The sequence below is a fragment of the Centropristis striata genome, chromosome 6 (genome assembly GCF_030273125.1).
Source record: "Centropristis striata isolate RG_2023a ecotype Rhode Island chromosome 6, C.striata_1.0, whole genome shotgun sequence".
In the NCBI taxonomy this organism is placed as follows: Eukaryota; Metazoa; Chordata; class Actinopteri; order Perciformes; family Serranidae; genus Centropristis; species Centropristis striata.
The window spans coordinates 14,103,896-14,125,973 of NC_081522.1; the positions used below are offsets into that span (position 1 = coordinate 14,103,896).

Sequence of the window (22,078 nt, forward strand, 5' to 3'; positions counted from 1 at the left end):
GCTACGTGTGACATCATTTAAGTGGTGGAAAAAAATAACTTCAGTTGTGTCAAGCAATACATTTGCATTATTAAGTCAAAAAACGCCGACCGTGTGCGGTAAAGTCTTCTGATTAGTTGTTGAGGTGAAGTGAATGGTTAAAAAATAAATCAATCTCCCCTCCATGTGAAAATGGACGTAAATGCAGCGCGTGCCACGATGGATGAGAGACTGCCTTTTTTTCCTTTGTAAAACTGTAGTTTTGGGGATCACCTTCTCCTGAGATTCAGTCTGATCTTTTCCGTGTTAATGTGGCGCCATCTGCTGCTACAAATGTGACATTGCAGTTTTATCGTGGTTGGCGCAAATGTCAAATAGTACTGCAACATAAAGTCAAATCTGTAAAGTAATTTAAAGACAACAAAGGCCAGTATTTTGAGTGGTGTAATTCAATGTTCTAGATGACAAAAGGTGCATTGTCATTTAAAGGCTATGTAAAAAATAAACTAAAAAGTGGTACTGTAGAAATTTATATAACATCTGGACATAAACATGTGTTTGTGCTCTTCTCTCTTTCACACAATAACCATTAAAAAAGACACACATCTCATCAGGTGCAAAGATAACAGATAAGGTTTCTTTTTTTATGAACACTTGCAATCACAAAACATCTAAAAAATAGCAGTTATAATTCTATATCTTGATGGTCCTTCAATGATGATCCCTTTTAAAACATAAAAAAGGTAAACACTTTTACCTGCAGGCACATCCTGCTAGATACTTAAGTTTGAGAAATACTCAATCTCAGCATCTCAAGTATTGCATTTTCAGCAGCACTGCTTTGTCCCCTCTGTGCTTAATAAATGGAAAATCAGGCAAAACGCCTTCTTAGATAGTACAATAACAATTACACATTAAACTAGAAGGGCACTCGAGGGCACATGAAATAATAATAATAATAATTTAAGCATCAACTCCATGATTCAAATACGCTTTAACACTTTATGGGTTGTTCGTTGGCCCATAGTACACCGTCCCTTCAATTTTCATGAAAAATGGTCCGGTCGTTGTTTCTTAATCCTACTGACAGACAGACAGACAAACTAAACCGAAAATACAACCTCCTTGTCAGAGGTAATAAAACTGATGAAAATATTTGAGTTGAGGATTCTAGATTAAGAAACTACTAAAGTGTTTGTGTTTAAAGTGGTAAATAATTGGGAAAAGAGGTTCTTTTTGAAGATTATTAGGACGATGTGGGAAAAAATTGACTTCTGACATTAAGATAAGAATCTTGAGGTCTTCATATGTGGCCTTAATCCTGTTCTGGTAAAAAGAGACACCCAGCCACTATCAACTGTCTTCCTGAATCATTCTCCACATACTGCTGGTCAGAGTTTGGTGCATATAAAGCATATAGTACAGTATTAAACGTGAAATATACAGTACATGTAGGAGTGTGCGTAAATAGTCTGTGCAGATAAGAAGGTTGGTAAAAATTTGCATAAAAAGAGGTTTGCGTATACTTTGGCTGAGGTTGTTTTTTAAAGGGATTGTTTGAATTTTTTTAAAGGTGTGGTTAAATGAGGTACTTATCCACAGTCAGTGTAATGCGTGAAGGAGATGGCAGTCCTGGCACCAATTTTAGAGAAGCAGGCAGGAGTACTGGCACAGAAGCTAAGCAATGTATAGTTGTAGATGGGGCAGCAGCAAAATATATTTCAACCAACTAAAAAAAATCGATATCACTTTAAGTGTACACTTTATTTTGAATATATTTTCATGGCTTTACCCTGCCATCAGACAACCTTTTTTGATGGGAAACTGGGGGCGTTAATTATCACGTCGAAGCCACTAGACGCCTTTGACAAAAACAGTAATTTTACCTTGCAGAGTTGCTGGTGTAACGCTGTCTTGATCATTTAGTAAGTTTGTGTTTATGTGTGACTTTGGTGTTTTAAAGGGTTAGTTCGGATTCATCAAAGTCGCACAATAACACAAACAAACCAGTATCAGTAATGATATAACCACTGCAAATACCAATGAACTTAAATATTTTTGCCTGACGGCAAAGTAATATGGTGAAGTTATTCCAAATATAACGTACATCTAAAATTGATATTTTTTATTTATTTAGGTGGCATAAATTTGTTTTGCTGCTGCCCCCTTACCTTGCATGGGATCATATATCATTCATCTTGTAAGGCTTTAAATTTTGTGCTTGTGTCCGCACAACCAGCAGTCCAACCAATCAGCATCCTGTGAGGAACTGCTGGCAGCTACATGTTTGTAGCGGAAAGGTGACTGTTTGAAACAATGGCAGCTCCTAAAGAGGATGGCGTAGGTGCTGCAATAGCATCAGTGATATCAGAACTGAAGAGTATTTTTGTCATTAAAAGAAGAAACGTCTGCCCCTTTCCAAACAGTTTTCAATGACGACTTCTCAGATGGTTCTATGTAACAAACCATCTGGCTGCGTCAGGTTAGCTGCCCCTGTCAACAGCAGTACATTGCTTAGCTTCTGCGCATGTCTTCCTGCCTCTTTCTTTAAACTGGGGGCGTCCCTACACTGGCTATGGATAAGTATGTCACACACCCCCCATTTTCAAAAATCTGAACTATCCCTTTAAGCTAAGCCTAGAATTTTGTATTAAGGATACTGTTCTTTTCCTCTCGAGGAACAGGAACTTCCTCCCCAACTGCCTCTTTTTTCTCTTCAAACACCCCCAGTAAATCCCAGGATTGAGGAATTTTTTGGTGACAGAAGCCGAGCTTCACCAGCCAGGACACTGAAATAATACATATCACGGAGGAAAGCATGGCAACAGTCCTGAAGGGAAAGTACTGTGTGATAACTCCATCCACCTCCCTCCAGCCGGGGTACAGGATGACAGGAGGAATCCCAAGCAGCGGCTCCCCGCTCAGCCCACGCAGCAGCAGTCCTACTACATAGCCGGTGATGGCCCCGTAGCTATTAGCACTGCTTAAGTGCAGCACGCAGATGAGCTGCGGGAAGACCACGCAGTAGAGAAGGTCCCCGCTTACCATCCAGAGGGCAAACACGCTGTCATCACCAAAGGCCAGGCCTGTTCCTGCCAGTCCCACCAGCAGCACGCTAGCCCGGATCACCCCCTGCAGCTCCCGCTCCGAGGCCTGCAAGAACAGAGAGGAAAGGGACAATAAAAACTGAGTGACTTTGCTCACTGCTGAACCAAACACACACATACACACTCACACACACACACACACCTGCTTCCTGAAAGTCGCCTTGTATATGTTTTGTGTAAACATGGATGCTGAGGACAGCAGCACAGAGTCCATGGAGGACATAACTGCTGCCGCCACAGAACCAATGCCTAACACTGACAACCAGGTGGGTGTGAGGTAGTGCAGGGCCAATGGCAGAATCTTCCCTGCCTCCCCTCGCTCAAAAGGAGGGGGCAGACCATACGCTGTCTGGTTCCAGTCTTAGAGAAAAGGAGAGGAAGAGAGAGGGTAGACATAGAGGTAGAGAAAGAGATAGTCAGGGTCCAGAGGAAAAGAATAATGGGAGGGGAAGAAGCTTTTAAGATTATGATGATGGCATCAAACAAAGCACTGGGAAGAAGGAAGCATAATATTTTAGAGCAGGCTAATGTCCCACCATAATTAATATGTCATGCTAGCCATAACCAGGAGTTTTTCCACACACGCATACAAGTGCAACCAAGATTATATCATCCGATGCTATTTACCATGGTAGTAGGGACCTGAATGTTAGAACATGTTGTCTGATAGGAAATATATATTAATGATTGGTGTTTACTGTACATGCACAGCTGAATGTTTACATTTATGTGTACCTGCAGAGGCAGCTACTGCTCCAATCACAACTGAAGGGATTCCCATAATAAAAACTGTCCCAGCAGCAGCAAAGCAGGTGACCTGAGCCTGAGCTGAGGAGGCTGCAGAGAGGATCCTCTGGTACAGAGCTTGATAAGCCAGTCCACCTAAAGCCTGGAACACACGTAAACATGCACAAAAACACAAGCTTTGTCAATGAACGACTTGGAAACTCATGCAGTTAGATAGACAGCTGCCCCACATTTGTGACTGAACTAAAACACAGACACTGGTGTATTAGCCCATCCCAAATTAAAAAACATTTTCCCTTTTACCTGTAGTGTTTTTTTATTGACGTAGATTGTTAATTTGTGGTAAAGTGCCATATAACTAATATATTTGAAAGAGGGCAGACATATCTACTAGCAACACACACTAAAACAATCTAGATTGATATAGGTAAAAGGAAAAATATGTCATTTTAATTTTGGGGTTTCTTTAAGCTGCCAGCATTAATGTATTAATACAAAACATAAATATCAGCAAACACTTATTTTCTGAGATATTTTTTGTAAATGTAGTTGAGAATTTTTCCTCCAAAACTTAAAACCTCTAATGATGAATTAGAGGTTTTCCAGAATGTTTGTGAAGCCTGCACTACAGATACACTGTATTCTGCGGTTACGTGTGTGCAGTGATACAGTTAAGTATCTGGTATTTGATCCCCTAACTCCACGACACACACACATCGACACAAAATAAAATAAAAAAATCTAACCAACAACAGCATCTCATCCGACCATTTTCCTGCATCTGCCAGCTTCAACTCTCCGATCCATGAGTTTCCAATTGTTTGGTTGAGGTGAACTGTATGTGAGATTTCAGCTACTGCAGGACTGAGTATCAAAAAAGGAATACAGAGCCACTGAAACCAAAAACAAAACAGCTGTTATAGTAAAACAAGGACAAGTTATCTATTGAATTACACGTATAAACATATTTTATTACGAATTTATCTGGCTAATTTAAGTCCCATTATTTCTGTTGCCTTCCCTCCATCCTCATCCCTCTCTTCTCATTCACTCATGTCACTCACTACCCTATTGCAATCCTTCTGTATTTCTGTCTCTTACCAGGCTGACAAAGATGAAGCAAAGCTGGATGATGTCAGTATATGCCACAGAGTAAAGACCCCCTAAAAAAGTGTAGGTGATGGAGACAGCTGCCGAGATAATGATGGAGAGGGCAGACGACAGCCCAAGAATTATGCTCATCGTTCCTCCTGCGAATAACACAGAACATTAAATCAGAGAACATGTAATGTGATGGATTATGAAAGAATCATAGCAAAAGTTAGCAAAAAAGTGTTACTCACCCAGAGCAGCGAGGATGCAGGCAACCCACAAAATATCACTGACCAAAGCAGGAAGCAGTAGGGTTGCAGTGAACATGTTACCATAGCGATGCTGAAACGGGTCCAGCATGGTCACGTAGCGCTTTGACCTCATAGGTTTCGCAAAAAACAATCCTCCTTAAAAAACAGAGAGTGTACAAACAAAATAGACTGTTACAGAGAAAAATCACAACTTTTTGTCATTAAAAATATGCTAAATTAAGGTAGGGCTGAAATTATTACTAAATTAGTCATTTGAATTGAAACAATGGAGGAAAAAGGAAACAAAATAATTTCAGTCCTAAATTTAGAATAGAAAAATCCATCCGTTTCAGTGCAAATGTGAATATTTTTGGGTTTGGGACTTTTTGGAAACTCTTCCGTTGCAGCTGTGGTTTAAAGTTGCCTGCAAATAAAATATTTAAAAATGATTAGGTAGGGACTAAGATGTCTTCAAATCCTTCTCCTAAAAAGCCTATATGGCCAACACACTGGCTCAGTTGTTCGTCGCTGTGTCACCTCACAGCAAGAAAGTCGTGGGTTTGGATCTGACTGGATGGAAAATGCCTGCATACAAATCCTTCTTTTGTTTGAGGGTTGGGGGATTCCTCCCACAGTCCATGAACAAGCAGGTTAGATGAAGTGGAACATTTTTAAATTGTCTGTTGGTGTGAATATGTACGTGTGAATGTCTGCCTGTAGGCCCAGATAGACCAGAAATCTGCTGTAGGATGTATGACAGAGCCTTGATGGTAAAAATAATGCTGTTGCATAATATGATCTGCTGGCCGTGTGCATTTGGGCTGTTAGCACCATATGAGTATCTTAAAGTACAATGTGCTACCTTCCCTTGTTTGAAATCAAACTGTGTGCCTGCAATTTATTGAGTTATAGTATCTGTTGCTTTATAGTTTCTGCGTTAACCTCATGCAACGTAGCATTTCCCTTCTAACGTTGCTAATATTGACAATATAAGGCAAGTTATTTCACAAAGGAATGCTTTGATACATTACGTTTGTGAAATATTCATTAGCCATGTTGGCTGACAAAGAAAACTCTGCAACAGCAACATTTTTTTCACAAGCAATGAAAGAATTGTAATGGATTATCACTTAAATGCTTGGCAGACATCTACTCCATCTTTAACTGCATTGCCTGGGTCAAGTATCTTTGGGTTTACCCTGCATGTAGCCCTATGCATGCTGGGGTAGGTTGAAGCCCACAATAACACTAAACAATGATAAGTATGTAAATAGTATCAGAGGATGGAATACTTTGCTTCTCTTGAGACGATGGCTGTATGTCTGTAAAAAACGTGACCCTTTCTTTGTGAGTGGTGTCTCAGACCTCAGATGGTCTGATACGCACTGTGTGCAGATGTGACAGTAGCCTACACATGTATTTATAACTCAATTCTGAATGCAGCCTTTGTTATATGCACGGGCATTGAGTCTGCAAAGAATCTGTACTTTCAGTCTCATTTCAGCCTGTGCACAAGTTTATTTCAGTATGTTGCACCTCGGCCCTCCAACACATCAATGCAGCCAGCTTTGAATCCTTATCAGCTATGTGCAAATCACATTCATCTTTCTGCATGACTCTTGGTCTCTTGGTCCCCTTTGACTAAACTACTGTTGTAGACTATCTGCAAAAAGAATGGTAATACACACAAACACGCATGTACAATCAAAAGTACACATCAAGTAGCACATCCTGTGATGCTGAAACTACAACCACAGGGTGTTACTACTTACCCAAGACAAGGAGGAAACCTTCTTAAAATGTCAGATAATGTTTGATACAATAGTCCTTTGTTATATATAATACGAGGCTTCATTTTGTCCTTGTCTGTGTGTGATAATACAGAAGCTTCATTTCCTTCAGCTACTTACCCAAAAGAAAATTGATAAGATATGCAGGAGGCCCCATAGCCCAGATGAGACCTTGAGAGGGAGAATAAACAGCCTCAGCAGTTCCCATAATGTAACCTCCACCAACCCATGTTGCTAAAAGCAAAGCAGAGCAAAGCAGATAGTGAAGTGAAAAATATAGCAAAAGCCTTGTGAAAGGAGCATAAAACACACACAATAAGTACATCAAATACTACTAAATGACAAGTTCTACCTGTCATTGTGAAAACCCCGACCAGGACATTGATGTTGCGTCCACCGACAATGGTAACTTCGCTCTTTGTGCCGGCACATGTCTTCTCCACTTTCTTGGATTTCCGAGCTGCCCAGATCCCAATTGCCAAGATGACAACATAAAAAACCAACACGGCCACCAGTCCAGGAACATTCACTGCCATGATTGTCTGGATACACAATACACAGTAAATTATTAAACTGACATAAAATATAAAAAAACAATAAGTACACTGAAGTGCTGCTATTATGCATTGCCATTATTTAATCAATAGTTTAGTATATATCTGTCTGTCTGTCTGTCTGTCTGTCTGTCTGTCGGTCTGTCTATCAATCTATCTATCTATCTATCTGTCTGTCTGTCTGTCTATCTATCTATCTATCTATCTATCTATCTATCTATCTATCTATCTATCTATCTATCTATCTAGTGTCCTAGTGACTTTTGACTACACACTTTCCGGCCAGTTAAGTCCAACTTGATCTTGACAGGCTGAGACTAGGCACATTAATGGACTCCCCCACTCATCCTGTATACAGTATAATCACTAACAAGCCTCCTGTAGTAGGCCAAACAAATGTCAGCGAACTAAACTACATTTTAAACTACTTACACAAGCAAGTGCGCAAACCCATCATTACTGGGCAGGTTTAGTATGACAAGTCTTATGCAAGAGTATTGTGACCCCTGGATGCTGTCTCAGACTGATACAGAGCTTTTCATTACCTGAATGAGTTTCTGGCAGGAATCCTGACTGAACCAACCACAAAAAGGCTGCAAAACCTCAAAAGGGCTCATAAGGGGGTGTGGGGCGCACACATTCTCTGCTGTGATGTATTGTAATAATAATCTAGAAAGACGTCAGAGCAGAGAATGTGACGTTGAAGCATCTGCCTTTGACTAACCCAATAGGTAACTTTTGCTGTTTTGACTGAGACCAACAGCAAACAAATAGCTGATTAGAGGGAGGTATAAAGTGGTAATATAGAGACAATAAGGACATTGCCAGGGCTAAACTTCAACTGAGGTCACTTGCATCATGTCCTCTGTAATTTTCCTGGGAACCTACTCCAGTATTTTTCCATCAGGATCCAGTATTTCTCCACCAGAATTGTTTTCCTAGCACACAGGGCTCTGAAACAGTATGCATACCTTTATTCTGGGAAACAGACTTACTTGAAATGCTTTACTCTAAGTTAAAGTTCAACAGTCTTGTAAATTACTTGGCAGTTTTCTGAAATTTTCATTTTTCAAGAACCACTCCAGTTAAATAAAAATAGCAGAACATATAGCTGAGCAGTTAACTATGGAAAACAAAAATAATTGGTTCTTTCACTCACATTGTACCCCCCACTGTTAAACAGTAGTATAATTAGTTAGTGTTGTATTCTATGCTTTAGTCAATGTATTACAGATGTATTCCCCCATTGCTGTGTCAGGATGACCTGGTGAGAATAAACAAAGCACTTATAGTTATTCCTTTATGGTTTAATGGTTGGTCACTGTGAAATCGGCTTATCATACGTATCAGTGCGTGTCTGTAGTTCAAAATCAAAACCCATCTTCCTCAATAAATCTAATAATTAATCATTCATTAGTCTAAATTTCTTACTTTCAGTCATAAATGAGGGTGTTTTCACAGCAGTGGGTTGAATTAGCACTTTTACAATTAATCAGGTTCTTTACTTAAGTAAAATAGCAATACCACAATGTAAAATACCCTAATATAAATCCTGCATTAATTTAGGCCTACTGAAGCAGTACTAACATATCTTCAACAATATTACTCATTGTGCGGGCAGAATTGTACGTTTCAGAGTGTTATAACAGTGGATTATTACTGTTGTAATTATAGTTTAGCAGCAGAGGTGGAGCTGTTTTACCTCCTTGAAGATGGCTTCATCTACAGCGATACATTGTATTTCATAAACCAATTATGTCTGCATCATCTGTTAGTCACGTACAATGTAACTATAGCTGTAAAATAAAAGTAGTGCAGTAAAAGAAAAAGAAGAGCAGTATTTCTCTGAACTGTATTCCAGTGCAGTTCCCCTTAAAACACAGGGACAGTGAAGGGCATAACTATCCTAAAATAATGTTCTTCTCTTGGAACACGGCGTTTTGAATGCTAACGTTAAAATCCCTCTATAGCCGACAAATGGACATTTTAAATACGTTTTAGTGTCAACCTAGCATTTACAGACCTTGAGTAAGTGCCCCGTGATAAAAATCTCCATCATCTGGATGTATGAGAACCACCATACATGGGCATTTTACATAATGTTTAACGTTTACGTTAATGTGTTAATGTTAAATCGTGTCCGTCTCACATAACGTTTTAACATTACATTACAGATTAGAGGACAGGCCAGACACAGCGCAGACGTATATTTCTTCAGAATAGGTCATTAGCTACGCGTTAGTTTCTCATCTATTGCTATCGATGAATGGTATATTGGTTTTATCATTTGAGAGCAGGTTCAATACGCGCTTATAGAAACTAACAGACATTATCAAAAAAATGCGTGTGACTACGACAACCCAAGATCTTATAATAAAACAAATATCATAAATAACGTCAGGTTTCTTGCTTGACCCCCCGGTAGTCATCCATATTAAGCTAGGCTAGACAGATAATTGCAACCGCATAAAATAAATCGTAGTGAGAAAGAAAAAACGGTCAAATATTAACACAACCGTGCCCAGATTAATTGAATGAATCAGTTCTATTTTAATGATAAAATGACGGTGTTTTTTTTTATTAACCTACATACACAAAATGATTATTTCAAATCGTCTTCCCATGAGGTGGCTAACACAACGCACATTACCTTTGTGTAGAGCCGCGTCCGGTGTCCTTTCTTCGGCGCATCTGCTGCCTGGAGTGAGAGGGACGGTATTGTTAAAGCACGGCTGGCCACTTCTTTTTGTCCCCCTCTGAAATGTGACACCTGCAGGGTCGCGTTCAGCGCTGACAAAACGTAGAAACCACAGTGACGTTGGGTTGGAAGTGCTGTCTCAAACGGTTGTCAATTGCTACGGTGTCCCCTTTAAAAGGTTTTCACATGACAGCCAAATCCAAAGTGTAAAGGTCACATAATCTTTTTTTCGAAACAAAACGTTGCGCACGGACTAAACGTCTGGTTCAGAATAGCTGAAGACCATCGTTCTTACTTGAACGCAGCCTGGATGAGAGCCCATAAAAAATGACAGTGTTATCTATGGTGCGGCGCAGGTATCAGGATGTCCACACTGGTTTTATCATTTTATTATGTCCACACACGTGGTCTTGACCAGCACGTGGAAATGCAGTTTCTTGTTCTATTTAAACTCTAGTGTTTACAAGGATACAGAAATGTGACGAAATGTGACACGACCTGCACAGTATAAAGCATACATCATAAACCTGCTCCACAGTTATGTGACTAAGGTCATCATGGGACCACAAGCATGAAGCATTAAATGTGTTTTGTGGTGATGTGCAATGTGTTACCTTTTATTACTTTTATGTGATCAAACCATAGAAATGTGTATGTGTTATACGTATTGTAAAAAGCATTACGTATTGTAAAAAATAGAATAAGTCCCTTTCACCCTTTTAAGAATGTTTTAGATACATTAAAAAGTTCAAAGTTCATGATAGAGCCCATACTCCATTGCCTTACCATGTAAATATCTCTTTAATTTGTTTCAGGGGAAACTCTAAATGCGTGGGAAATCGGCCCACCATCACTCAACTGTCCAACATCACAGTTAGTTTCTGATACTATTGCCCAACTAAAACAATGCAAGTGTTGTTTGGGGAAACATATCAAATGCTTCTTTCTACAAAGCCTCCTGGTGGCTTGGCTGGCTAATGTGTATCGTGTAACCTTAACGCCCTGGTTGGAGACCATCCTGGAATCTCTTTGTACAAAAGAAAGAATCAGTAACCCAAACTGAAGAAAAAAACACAACTTTTATTTAAACATTCTTTTTTAGGTTTTGATAATGATGATCCATCTGCCTGCCCTATTTGTAAAAGCATGAGTGAACTGTGTCTGTGTCTGATAGATTTACATGTCAGGGTTGGCCTGTGTGAGCTCCTTGTTGGTCACTGACTGTGAGTGGTTGAGAAGTACGAGCCCGTTCCCTGAAGGATCAGCGGTGCACACTGTCCAGTGGTTGTTATCCTGCTCGGCTTTGTGTGAGTCCAGGAAGGTGTGAGCCGTCATCTCATACTCTTTGCCGTATGTGGTCCTGCAGGGACACAACTGTTACCTATAGAATGACAGCAGGCATGCAGGCAGTGTAACATGACTTTTTGCAGCCATCTTTTGAGTGGCTGTGAAGAGCTGACTGCAACTTGGCCATGTCAACACATGTGACACATGTACAGGTGTATTTATGCACCGTTTCAACAGAACATGGATTATTTTCATTACCATATATCAGATTGTTTGTTTGGGTTAAGAAAGCCAATTTGTCTAAAGCTACAACTCAATGAAATAGAAGCAGTTTTTTGTCACTGTAAAAACAAAAGCCTTATCAGGCTGTCCACTCATACGTATTATTAGCAGATTTTCATCCATACTGCAGTTTTCTTCCTCTCTTTTTGTATATCACATATTTGGCTTTTGTTTATGCCAATTCTTCATTCATTTCAGTGGACCTCCAAGGTCTCAGATTTTATTTAGCACAGCAATATATGGATCGTGGTTACTATTAAAAGAAAAATGGAATATACCAAAGGATGTGATCACCCAGAACAGCAAGAGCCTGGTTTGTCTTGCAGTGTATAATCAGCACGCTCACATTAGCCTTTAAAAAAAACGAAAGGAAAAAAAGGTAATGATTGCATGGACATAGTCAGCACAACAGCAGTGAAGAATGTCACAGTTCTGGTTATAAATTTAACAAAAGATGCTAAAGATACTGAAAAAGGCATAATAGTTAACCATCCATAGGCAGTAAAAACTTACAGGAACAGGCTGGCCCTCAAATTCAAGCCTCTCCTGGGGGTCAAAGTGAGTTATCTTCCACCATGACAGAAAGGAACTGCTGTTCTCCAAGTTAACTTCTTGCAGCCGGGATTTTTTTGCACACTTTAAATGAAGTAACAATAATATGAGACTGACATTAGTAAAAAAAAAAATACAGTGAAAAGGACAAACATAAGTGCTGCATTGTGTGGCAAGCCATTTTCACATTTATTAGCTAAATTTGAATATATGGAATAAACACTACAGATATCGACATCAATCAGTCTTACTCTTAATTACATTGTGATCAGTCATTCATGTCTATGGCAACTTTGTAACTGATATCTACAATTCATTCATGACTAGTTAGAATAAAAGTTTGAGATTTCCACATTACATTTGTGGATACCTGCAATGGCATTGTTTCAAGTCCTAATTGTAATTGTAGATTAAATTGAAAAATTAAATTGCATTTTTCACTGGATATCCATAAAGACATTTACCAAGTCAAAATGTATTTGGATATCCAAAAATAAATTATGAATATCTGAAATGGGTTTTTTTATTGTGGAGATCTGAAATTTAACAAAGGAAAGGGAACAATTGCATTACAATAATACAATACAATAATACAATTCCATAATAATTTTAAGTTAAAACTTGATTTACCTTTTGAAAACTTTTCAGGTCACTCGTCAAGTAAAGCTGATGAAAGAAAGGTAAATATGTAAAAACACAAAGTGACACACTAAAGATTATTTTTGTGTGTTTAGGCACAATGTAAAGTGGACCTCATTTGCATTATTATGTAACAGAATCATGCTGGCTTGCTACGTTAAACTGAATGTAAAAGAGAACATCCGTTCAATAAAGGAGATCATTACAACATAGCCTTCAAGCCCAAAAGAGATAACCTTGATCCCTAAAAAAAAGTGTCCAGGGCTATTTTCTTAAACTTTGAAAAGCTTCCCACAGGGACACAGAGGATGTTACACAAATGTTTTCACTGGCTGCATACTACTCCTCGTGACATATACTGAACTCCATGTGTAAAATCAATAGGGTTCTCCTTTACATAGGCACCAGTTTTTGTGTAAAGTACTTCATTTATATACCACATGTGTGTTAGTGTGCATGTATGTTAGTTCACTTACTCCACTGGCAAAGCCACTTGTCGTTTTCAGAGCAAAACTTTGCTCAAAATGCAGAATTGACCCTTCAGGACTGCCATCAACACTATGAAGTCAAACAAGCAGAAATCCATGTTAACATCTCGGGAGTCTTGTCATGTGTGTTGAGATATATGTTGATGAGTTAAGTGTGTTGTTTGTGTACCTGGTAATGATGAAGGCTGTGCGTGCACAAGCCTGAATACCTCTTCCTGCACTGACAGCACATGGGGCTTGAATGCCAGGCGAAGGAATCTTCGTCAAACTGTTAATGTCTGTGTTGATGCTCACTGCACTGCACTCCCTATTTTCTCCTCCCATGTTCACCAACATAACAACATCCCCAAAGTGCAGTCTTCCATCATTTATCACAGTGAGATTTACCTACGCACAAAAACAAACACCATCATCATTCACACAGCAATCCCAATCATCACTGGGATAATATTGTTGTTATTAATGGAGTTTTTAATGAGCTTAAACTCTTTTTACCGGTCTCAAAATGTTTTGTTTGAGGAAGTCTACTTTCTGGGCAGCAAGCTCACCCCTGGCTTTTTTCTCCAGATACTCTTTCTTTGCATCCTGGGAAAACATCAACAATACAATGTTATTCTTAATATGTCCCCCACAACCACACCACAGCTGGATAGGCTCTATAAAAGCATCATATATCTTCAATGAAGAGTCAGAAGCCAATGCAGAATATAGCTTTTATTGGATATACAGAATATGTTAATGTTAAAGCATAAAATGGGAAATCTTTATCTATCTTTAAAGCTATATTAGCATTATCATTGTATCATTGGGTTATTTAGGTCAGTCATCGTTCTTGCTCTGTTCTGAACCCCTTTATTAGCAGTAAATGTCAAATTGAAATTCATCAATACAAACCACATTTCACTTGGCTCTGCATACAATGTTTGTTCTTGTTATATGTGGCCAACCCTTTACTCCTCACAAACTCTAATGTAACGTTAGGTGCCAAACAATTCATTTTTAAATTATTATGCAGCCTTAGAATCCCTCTTTCTACTGTTTGTTTTGTATGCTGCCACTATACATAACTCAGGGATGGGCAAATTAAATGCTGGAGGGGGCCACAAGTTTTCATCGACACTACCACAGGGCCACATATAGGACCGTGCACTTAACCAGATATGATGAAAATGCAATTTTAAATTTGTTAACAGTGCAGTAACTTAACATATTTCATGCTCAAATGCATGTATAACAGTAGAAATAGGAATATAAAAGATTTGAAGCAAATAAAAAATAACCACTTACTGTGATTTCTTTTTTTTTTCAGTGCAAGAACAGCAGACCAACATTAATTGCGAGAAGTAATTTTGTGCATTTTTACACAGCAATTTTAAGATTTCATGCTCAAATGCATGTCCTTGTACAGAGGGCGACTTCAATTGAGAGTGCGGCCATATGCGGTCCCCGGGCCTCCAGTTGCCCATCTCTGATATAACAAATGACAACCTTAAAAGCCAGTATGCTAACTTCCCCTGCTTTTGAACAGCGCTGCTCAGGCTGCGAAGCTCAACGTTACCAGAGTTTGGTACACTGAGCGTTAGGTATCCAAACAACGTCACTTGTAAACTTGTGCTTACATTTCGGTTGCTAAAATGAATGATTTCACGCTAGCTGTTATGTGTCCTTCCGCTTTTAGTCGCTATGCTAGCTAAAAGTTGAGAGCTTTATTTTGAAACAAACCTCTTCTAAGCACAGGTCCTCATTCCAGTTTCCGATTCTCACATTTGTCCGGTAGGTTTTCTCATGAGCCATTCTAGTAATACTACTGGCATCTATTTGTGTACTTACAATTGAATACCTTAACCTACTTTTGGCGTTTGCGTCTAAATGAAGCTTAATCATGATTTGTGTTTTGGTTTCTATGGTAACTGATGGTGACGGAGTCGTCTTCTGTCAGTTCTCGCTGATTGTCGCGAGAGGGCGTGCTGGTACTGCCAAAGCCTGGACGATCTCATGAAGAAGTACTGAAAAATATAGTTTAAAAAACCCCACACACAAATACAGTAAACCGCAGTCGTGCTCACACCTTCATTATAATTTATTTTCAACTGTCACCTGCGTTATTGTGCAATGATATTCTTTTGGTCTGTATTTCTTAATGTCTGTATTTTCTCTGATTCTGATTTAGCTTTGCACTGATGTGCCCCACCAAACACACATACTGTAGAAGCATACCACACATATAGATATGAATAGGCCTATGCCCACACATATCATCATCATCATAATTATTCTAAACTACATGTAATAACAACATTTAAGGAGTGTTCCTCTATTTTAATTAGAAGTAGAATAAGATATGTTGTTGAAGGTTTTAAATTCAGTGCAGAAACCACACCACTTCAAATCAGTTTATGCAGCCTATAATCCATCACAGGTCCTTCAGAAATAATATTCTCTGATCAAGTGTATTTGCTCTTTTAACATAGATAATTAGATGCTATGAGCTGAAATCCAGTGTGTCCATGTGTCAGATGTCCATTTTCCTTTTTCTCTGTTTCTGTCTCTCTGCATGTGTTAGTGGCCATTGGCTCTGCCTCTTGCTCCAGAGCCATTTCTGTGACTCAATTTGTGGTCTCTGTCCTTCGGTGAGTCACTGTCATCCTCCTCTTCATCGCTCCGGTCGTCACCTTCCAACTGCAGCATGAAGATGAGCCACATATGTAAAAATGAAATGAGGACCCAAAGACTCAAAACTTACAGAAGAATGCGCATAGTTTTCATACTTTTCCTTTCTTCATGTAGAAAAACCATTAAACACACCTTGGTGAAGATTAACTTGTAAACCATTCGTGATATGAGAACGGCCCAGTAGAGGTGAAGTATCTGAAGAACCAATAACATCACATTGAAGAAGTAGTAGCCAAAGAAGGGAGCAAACACCTCCACTGGGTATACCCATGTACAGTGGATTATCCTGTTGAAGATATGTACACATGTGCTATTTTTTAATCACTTTATTCCAAGATTACCACCATGCATCATGCTGCATCCGTCCATTTTACACACTTACCAGAAAGGAAAAATGACGAGCCTTGTCAGCGTGAAGAAAACTGTAAACACCACAAATGTTGCATTAGCAGTCTGGTGCCACTTAGCATAGTTGAATACCTTTGCACCCTGTGGGATAAAAGACAGGAAAAGAACACTGTACACTTTGTCGTTTGAAAGGAATGGTTTATAGACTGTCATAAAGTTGCTGCAGGTATGTTTGCTATTAATATTTAGTTTGAATCATGTAATAATTCCTCTTATAACAGGGGCATGTTTTCACATACAGGAGGTTGACCCAATATAATATACCTGTACAAATGAATTGCGTTTAATTTTTGCAAAAACTGCAGTCAAGTGGGGTTGATATGTTATTTTAATGTCCCATATTATTGCTTCTATGAATGTTAATAGTGACAGTGCATTGATATTTTCTATTTAAATTTAAGCAGTGCACATTAAAATCAACCTCTTCCTCCCATTTAGTCCTCCCAGTTGTTATCCCATTTGCTAGCTATAAATTCGAGCAGGATTTATTTTATATTTGAGCAGATAGCATGACAAAAGAACATCTTTACTGCTGTTCAAGTCACCTCAGTGTTCGTGCAGCATGGAATGGTAGTACAGCTAGGCCATCAGACCTGTTTGAATCCTGCCTACAGCAGTTTTAGCAATCAATCAGACATCTGAAGTGCAGGTTTTGCATCAAACTACTGACACAAATACCAATCCACATGTATGCCCTAAGAAGGAAATTGTCATGGTTTTCTTTAAAGATGTAAACATGTGATAATGCAAAATCACAGATATCTCCTTGTGTACCAGCCCATAGTATGACAATCAATATCACATAGATTAGATTGCACATGCACTGACCTCTAGCAGTATGTCAGCAGAGTCATGAACTGCCATCACAAGGGTTCCAATACGGATGTAGTTTGAAATCCAGGAGAAACTCAGTAGAGTTAGTGTGGCTATATGATGAACAATCTGCTCTTTGAAGTCCTACACACACACACATGGATGCAGGCGTTTGCATATGACATACATAGACAGACGCCCCTAATTTATTGCATCTATATGACATAAAAGAGAAATACAGGTTTCGTTTTAAAGTGCAGTACTTCACTTTGATTTAATATACCAGCACACTCACCTTCCGTTTCACATCAAATGCGAGGCTGAGGAGCAGAGAAAGGTAGAAGCCCATTTCCAAGAGGTAATAATAGTACTGAGATGGCAGCATGGACTGCAGTGACACATGGCATACACATATAGATGTTTATTATACTGCATACTGTAATATGCAAAAGCCATCCTGATAGACTTGGCATAAATATTTACCTGTTTAGGAAAGCCTGCCCAAACCTCCTTTAGATTATAAAGCCAAGGTTTCTACAGCCAACAAAAACAGAGGGGGAGAGGAGTGTGAGCAGGGTTGTAGAATAGCCTTTGTAAATGTTGGCCAAACGAGCTCATGCATGTTTGTCTGCCATGTCAACTGCCAGAGTGTGAGAAAAACCCTGAAGCACAGAGAGACATGAGATAGGAAGGGAGACAACGAGGTTCACATATTGCATATTAGAGTGAAACAGAAAAAGAAAAAGACAAAAAATGAAATGTCCACAGCAGTAAAGCAAACAATTTTCTACAATAGAGAAAAACTGACTGACACATGAGACAAATCCTATAATTGAAATAGTGATAAACATGCCAACAAGCCAAGGCTACTTACATCATAGAGAGCTAGGACTCCGCAGACAAATGCAAAAAAATAAAACACACATCTCCAACTGTTGACAGACAAGAACAACGATGTCACATATTTACATACACTCTCGTTCTCAAGTCAGTGTGTAATCACACACAAACACACACACCTGGCCTCGCAGAACCTCTTGCGAAGCCCTGGACGTTCCTGGTTCCTCCTCCTCTTGAACCAGACTTGAACTCTTCTATCTGACCAACTGGTCTTCTTACACAGAGACCTCACATCAGCCTGAGACACAAAGGAAAAACTGTTACACTCTTTCAACCCTGGGAGGCACTCTCTAAAGTTATACATCAGCAAAAAGTTTTACTCTCTGATGAACAATGTTTGTCTGCACCAATTGAGCAACTTAATTCCTGTTACCACATAATATACTTAAATACTTACACTATATGTATGACTGTGTTGGTTGGTGCAGGGTCCCCTATTGTAACATATTGCCACTTCACAAGGCACTAACTTATATATTGTAAATATCAATTTAAGCACGCAAATACAGAAGTAGGATCTGTGTTTTTTTTTTAACCAATTTTTTTTATAGAGAAAATGTTTTATATTGTAACTGTCTCATGTCCAATAGACGGGCCATCAGTGACCAGAGGGCCTTAAGAAACTCTTTCTGTTGCTTTATAAGGAGGGCAGGCTTTGCTGTATGTGAACAACAAACCACCTTTGTCTTTCATTAAAAATTCCCCATTTAACATACCTGTGATGGAGCCCGTGTTTGGCTGCAGAAGTAGTTTTCTAGTAAGGGGTTTGTTTCTGCTCTGAGGCGTATAGTGTCCCTGATTTCCCAGACATTAGCCAGCGGTGTGGCAAAGTACCTGCAACAGACAAATGCAACATTACAGTAAATGTGTGTCAGTGTATTGTACTCTGTAACACTCAATCTGGCAAAGCACAGCTCTCTGAACAGGAGTGGCCTTTGGAGTTTCACAGACAACATTGCTCCACACAACTTGTGCAACATAATCCCAGTATTCTGAAACCAGATGATTGCATAGTCTCACCTCTCAAACAGATATCTGACGAGGAGCATGCAGAGGGCACAGGGCAGAGCAGCGTAAAGTTGAGAGGCTTTAGCGTAGAACCGACCTTCACTGTCCTCCAGATCAGACCATGAGACGTTTCCTGGCAGCCACAGACGCTCCCACCAAAGCCACTCATTGACTGTCTGCAACATGCTGCTGGGAAACACAGAATACACACATTACAATAAACATTTTCACAACCATGATGCAAAACATTTTGTTCCATAATGATTTTTATTAAATACAGAAGTACAATGCCTTAATTTGATTTTTTTTAAATGGCATGTTTTCTGAATTAATGAAATAGTTATCTAAAAATTCTGAGAAAAACAAATAATTTGCAATGTTTTTCGGAATGATTGAGAAATCAATTAATTCATTATTTCAGAATATTGAGAATAAAATAATGGGAAAAAATCTGCTCTTGTTTTTCTGATTTAATTGGATAATTATCTCAAGAGCAGAAGTTTGGGGGGTTTTATCCATAAAAATTCAGAAAAATCGTTTTTTCTTCTTTTTTTTTAACTTAAAACCTTTTTTTTTATTTGTAATTCGGAAAAAATGGCAATCTTTTTTTCTTAAGTCTTCTGCTTTCGCATTAAAATTACATTTTTCCTTCCTTCTGTGGCAGCCAGACCAGTTTTAAAAAAAATAAACTGGATACAGGATTGTATGCTGAAGCAGCTCTGGCTCTGGACCATCTGGATTCACAGTACAAAATGCACTATAGTGCCAATTTTAAGTGATGGCCAATATGATTTGCCACTACTGCCTACTGGTCTCTGACAGTACAACTTCTCAGTGCACTTGCAACCATGAAGGAAGTGACTAATTTGGTGGATGGAGAAGTGCAATAGATATCAAAGGGCAAGGAAGATAAAGAAGGGTGAAGAGCAATGCAAAGCAGGAGAGATTAGAGATAAGTAAAGTGCTTTTCTCGTGGACTCTGCCCACAACAGTGTGTAGATAAAAACATGTGCTTTAACCAGTTACAAAACGATGCAAATCAAAGTCATAATTAATTATTAATAATTATTTTTGTGATGCCTTGATTTACACATCAGTACACTCATATTAGTGTGTCCCTGAACCTCAATGTTAGTTAATATTTCAGCATGGGAAAAAGAGTGTACGTACCTGCAGGCTGTTTTGTCTTGACAAGTACCAACAGAAGAAAGGGACTCTGAATGTGGACACAGAAAAAGAGTGTGTGACAAAGTTAAATACAGTAAAAAAAATTAAGTCCAAAACTTAAACTGACTTAAAAAAAAAAAAATCAATATTTCCGTGCAAACAAAGTGACTCAGTACTTTGCTGTATGTTTACAGAATACATCCAATATTATTTGCACATGCCCATGTCTGCACAAACTCACCTTCAGTATGCCCACTGTGAGACCTGAAGCCAGTCTGTTGCTCATACAGTTCATGTAAAGCTCTTATCCATATCAGATAAGAGCCCTCTGTAGATCCTATATGTTCACTCTCTTAGCTATTGTGGAGCCATTCTTCAAAGAAAGCATAAAAAGTGAAAAAAAGAAGGCAAATATTTACTATGAGCTAATGCTTTCCCTAATCTGCACGATGCACCTGATGTGTGTGAGGCTCCAGTGAGCATGTTGAATTTGGAGCATGCGTGTGGTTGCTCACCTGGATAAAAACAATGGGATCCTTCCCTCCCACTCTGTCTGCTCTTGTGATCACACCCTTGAAGTTGCAGCAAGTCCTTGAGGGTAAGATTTGCTCAGCGCTGGACACTCATAACTTTTCCTTGGATCATTTTATATTTTCAGTTTTAATATGAAAAGCTGCAACAGTCGTCCGAGTCTGTGATAGTTTGCGTACCCTCACCTGCAAGAATTCCCTTGGAATGCTGGGAAGCCCCCACAATGGCCCCATTCATTGGTGGGCAGGGAAGGAGGAGCCAGCGCAGGTTGTGGATAGAGTAGAAAGAGGAACTTTCACACACACAAAGAGAGAGTGAAACATCACTCTGCATAGATAGCTGCCTCAGTTAATAACAAACACATCAAAACAAATCAAGTGTGTTTTCCCTTCCAGTTTAAAAAAAATGGTATTCTTTTTATACTTATAATACTAGTATTACTTTTGCAGAACAACTTTAAAAATAGAAGATTTAAGAGCATGTCAGGATTGTGAGACAATCTGCCCCTGGGCACAAACATGTAAAATGTCCCTCAACCTCTCCTATGTCTGTTTTTTGTTTTTTGCAGTTTGCCTTGTCTTTTTTGGTTATGTGGTATCTCTTTGAGGTCATTTTGTGTCTCTTTGTAGTTAGTTGTGTCTCTTTGGGGTAATTTTGCCTCTTCCTGGTTGCTATATGTATCTTCAAGTGATATTTTGCAGATGGATGCCAGACAACACTGTTATCCCAGTAATCCATCCATGTTTCACAGCATCATGAAGTTGAAGCAACACATCACTGATCATCCATATTAAATGGAACCTTCAATCATTTTTTTGTGTTTCACCATATACCAGAGGGGGGCAACAGAGACAACACAATAGGCCTACCAGTGTTGACACTGTCATCTCCCATTTAGGATTTACTAGTGACATGTTGTGAATGCTGTTGTTGTTGTTAGTCTCATATTAACAGCTTTGTTTAGCTTACCATCACCAAAAGGTAAGGAGGCTATTCATCAGCTGTGACATATTTGAATATGGGTAATTTCTTCCCATAAACGGCAAGAAATTGCTGTACTGCTTCTTATTTTGATCTTTCCTGTCAGTTACAAAGGTAAGAACACTGAAATC

The 22,078-nt window shown here is 39.0% G+C and overlaps 3 protein-coding genes across 6 annotated transcripts; all 3 read right to left on the reverse strand.

Annotated features, from left to right (window-relative positions):
* Positions 1-702: 702 nt before the first annotated feature.
* LOC131973314 (high affinity choline transporter 1-like) lies at positions 703-10,571 on the reverse strand. Its single transcript, XM_059335279.1, has 9 exons — positions 10,171-10,571; positions 7,319-7,508; positions 7,087-7,200; positions 5,177-5,332; positions 4,935-5,083; positions 4,580-4,726; positions 3,822-3,975; positions 3,229-3,446; positions 703-3,132 (listed from the first exon to the last, which is right to left on the reverse strand). Exons 2-9 carry the CDS (start codon positions 7,500-7,502, stop codon positions 2,617-2,619), a joined length of 1,638 nt encoding a protein of 545 aa, XP_059191262.1. The 5' UTR covers positions 7,503-7,508; positions 10,171-10,571; the 3' UTR covers positions 703-2,616.
* Positions 10,572-11,288: 717 nt separating this feature from the next.
* cfap161 (cilia and flagella associated protein 161) lies at positions 11,289-15,369 on the reverse strand. Its single transcript, XM_059335314.1, has 8 exons — positions 15,189-15,369; positions 13,962-14,051; positions 13,636-13,853; positions 13,455-13,536; positions 12,970-13,005; positions 12,301-12,423; positions 12,066-12,139; positions 11,289-11,578 (listed from the first exon to the last, which is right to left on the reverse strand). The coding sequence occupies exons 1-8, from the start codon at positions 15,348-15,350 to the stop codon at positions 11,395-11,397; spliced, it is 969 nt and encodes a 322-aa protein (XP_059191297.1). The 5' UTR covers positions 15,351-15,369; the 3' UTR covers positions 11,289-11,394.
* On the reverse strand, positions 15,361-21,134 carry cers3b (ceramide synthase 3b). 4 transcript variants are annotated; one of them, XM_059335310.1, is made up of 12 exons: positions 20,951-21,134; positions 20,439-20,484; positions 19,281-19,454; positions 18,977-19,094; positions 18,380-18,498; positions 18,235-18,292; positions 17,844-17,894; positions 17,656-17,748; positions 17,376-17,504; positions 16,522-16,628; positions 16,272-16,425; positions 15,361-16,145 (listed from the first exon to the last, which is right to left on the reverse strand). In XM_059335310.1, the coding sequence occupies exons 3-12, from the start codon at positions 19,451-19,453 to the stop codon at positions 16,026-16,028; spliced, it is 1,122 nt and encodes a 373-aa protein (XP_059191293.1). In that variant the 5' UTR covers position 19,454; positions 20,439-20,484; positions 20,951-21,134; the 3' UTR covers positions 15,361-16,025. The 4 variants fall into 4 exon arrangements, with proteins under 4 accessions (XP_059191293.1, XP_059191294.1, XP_059191295.1 ...); XM_059335311.1 differs by having other exon boundaries at positions 19,281-19,457; XM_059335312.1 differs by lacking the exon at positions 20,951-21,134 and adding an exon at positions 20,677-20,736.
* Positions 21,135-22,078: the final 944 nt, after the last annotated feature.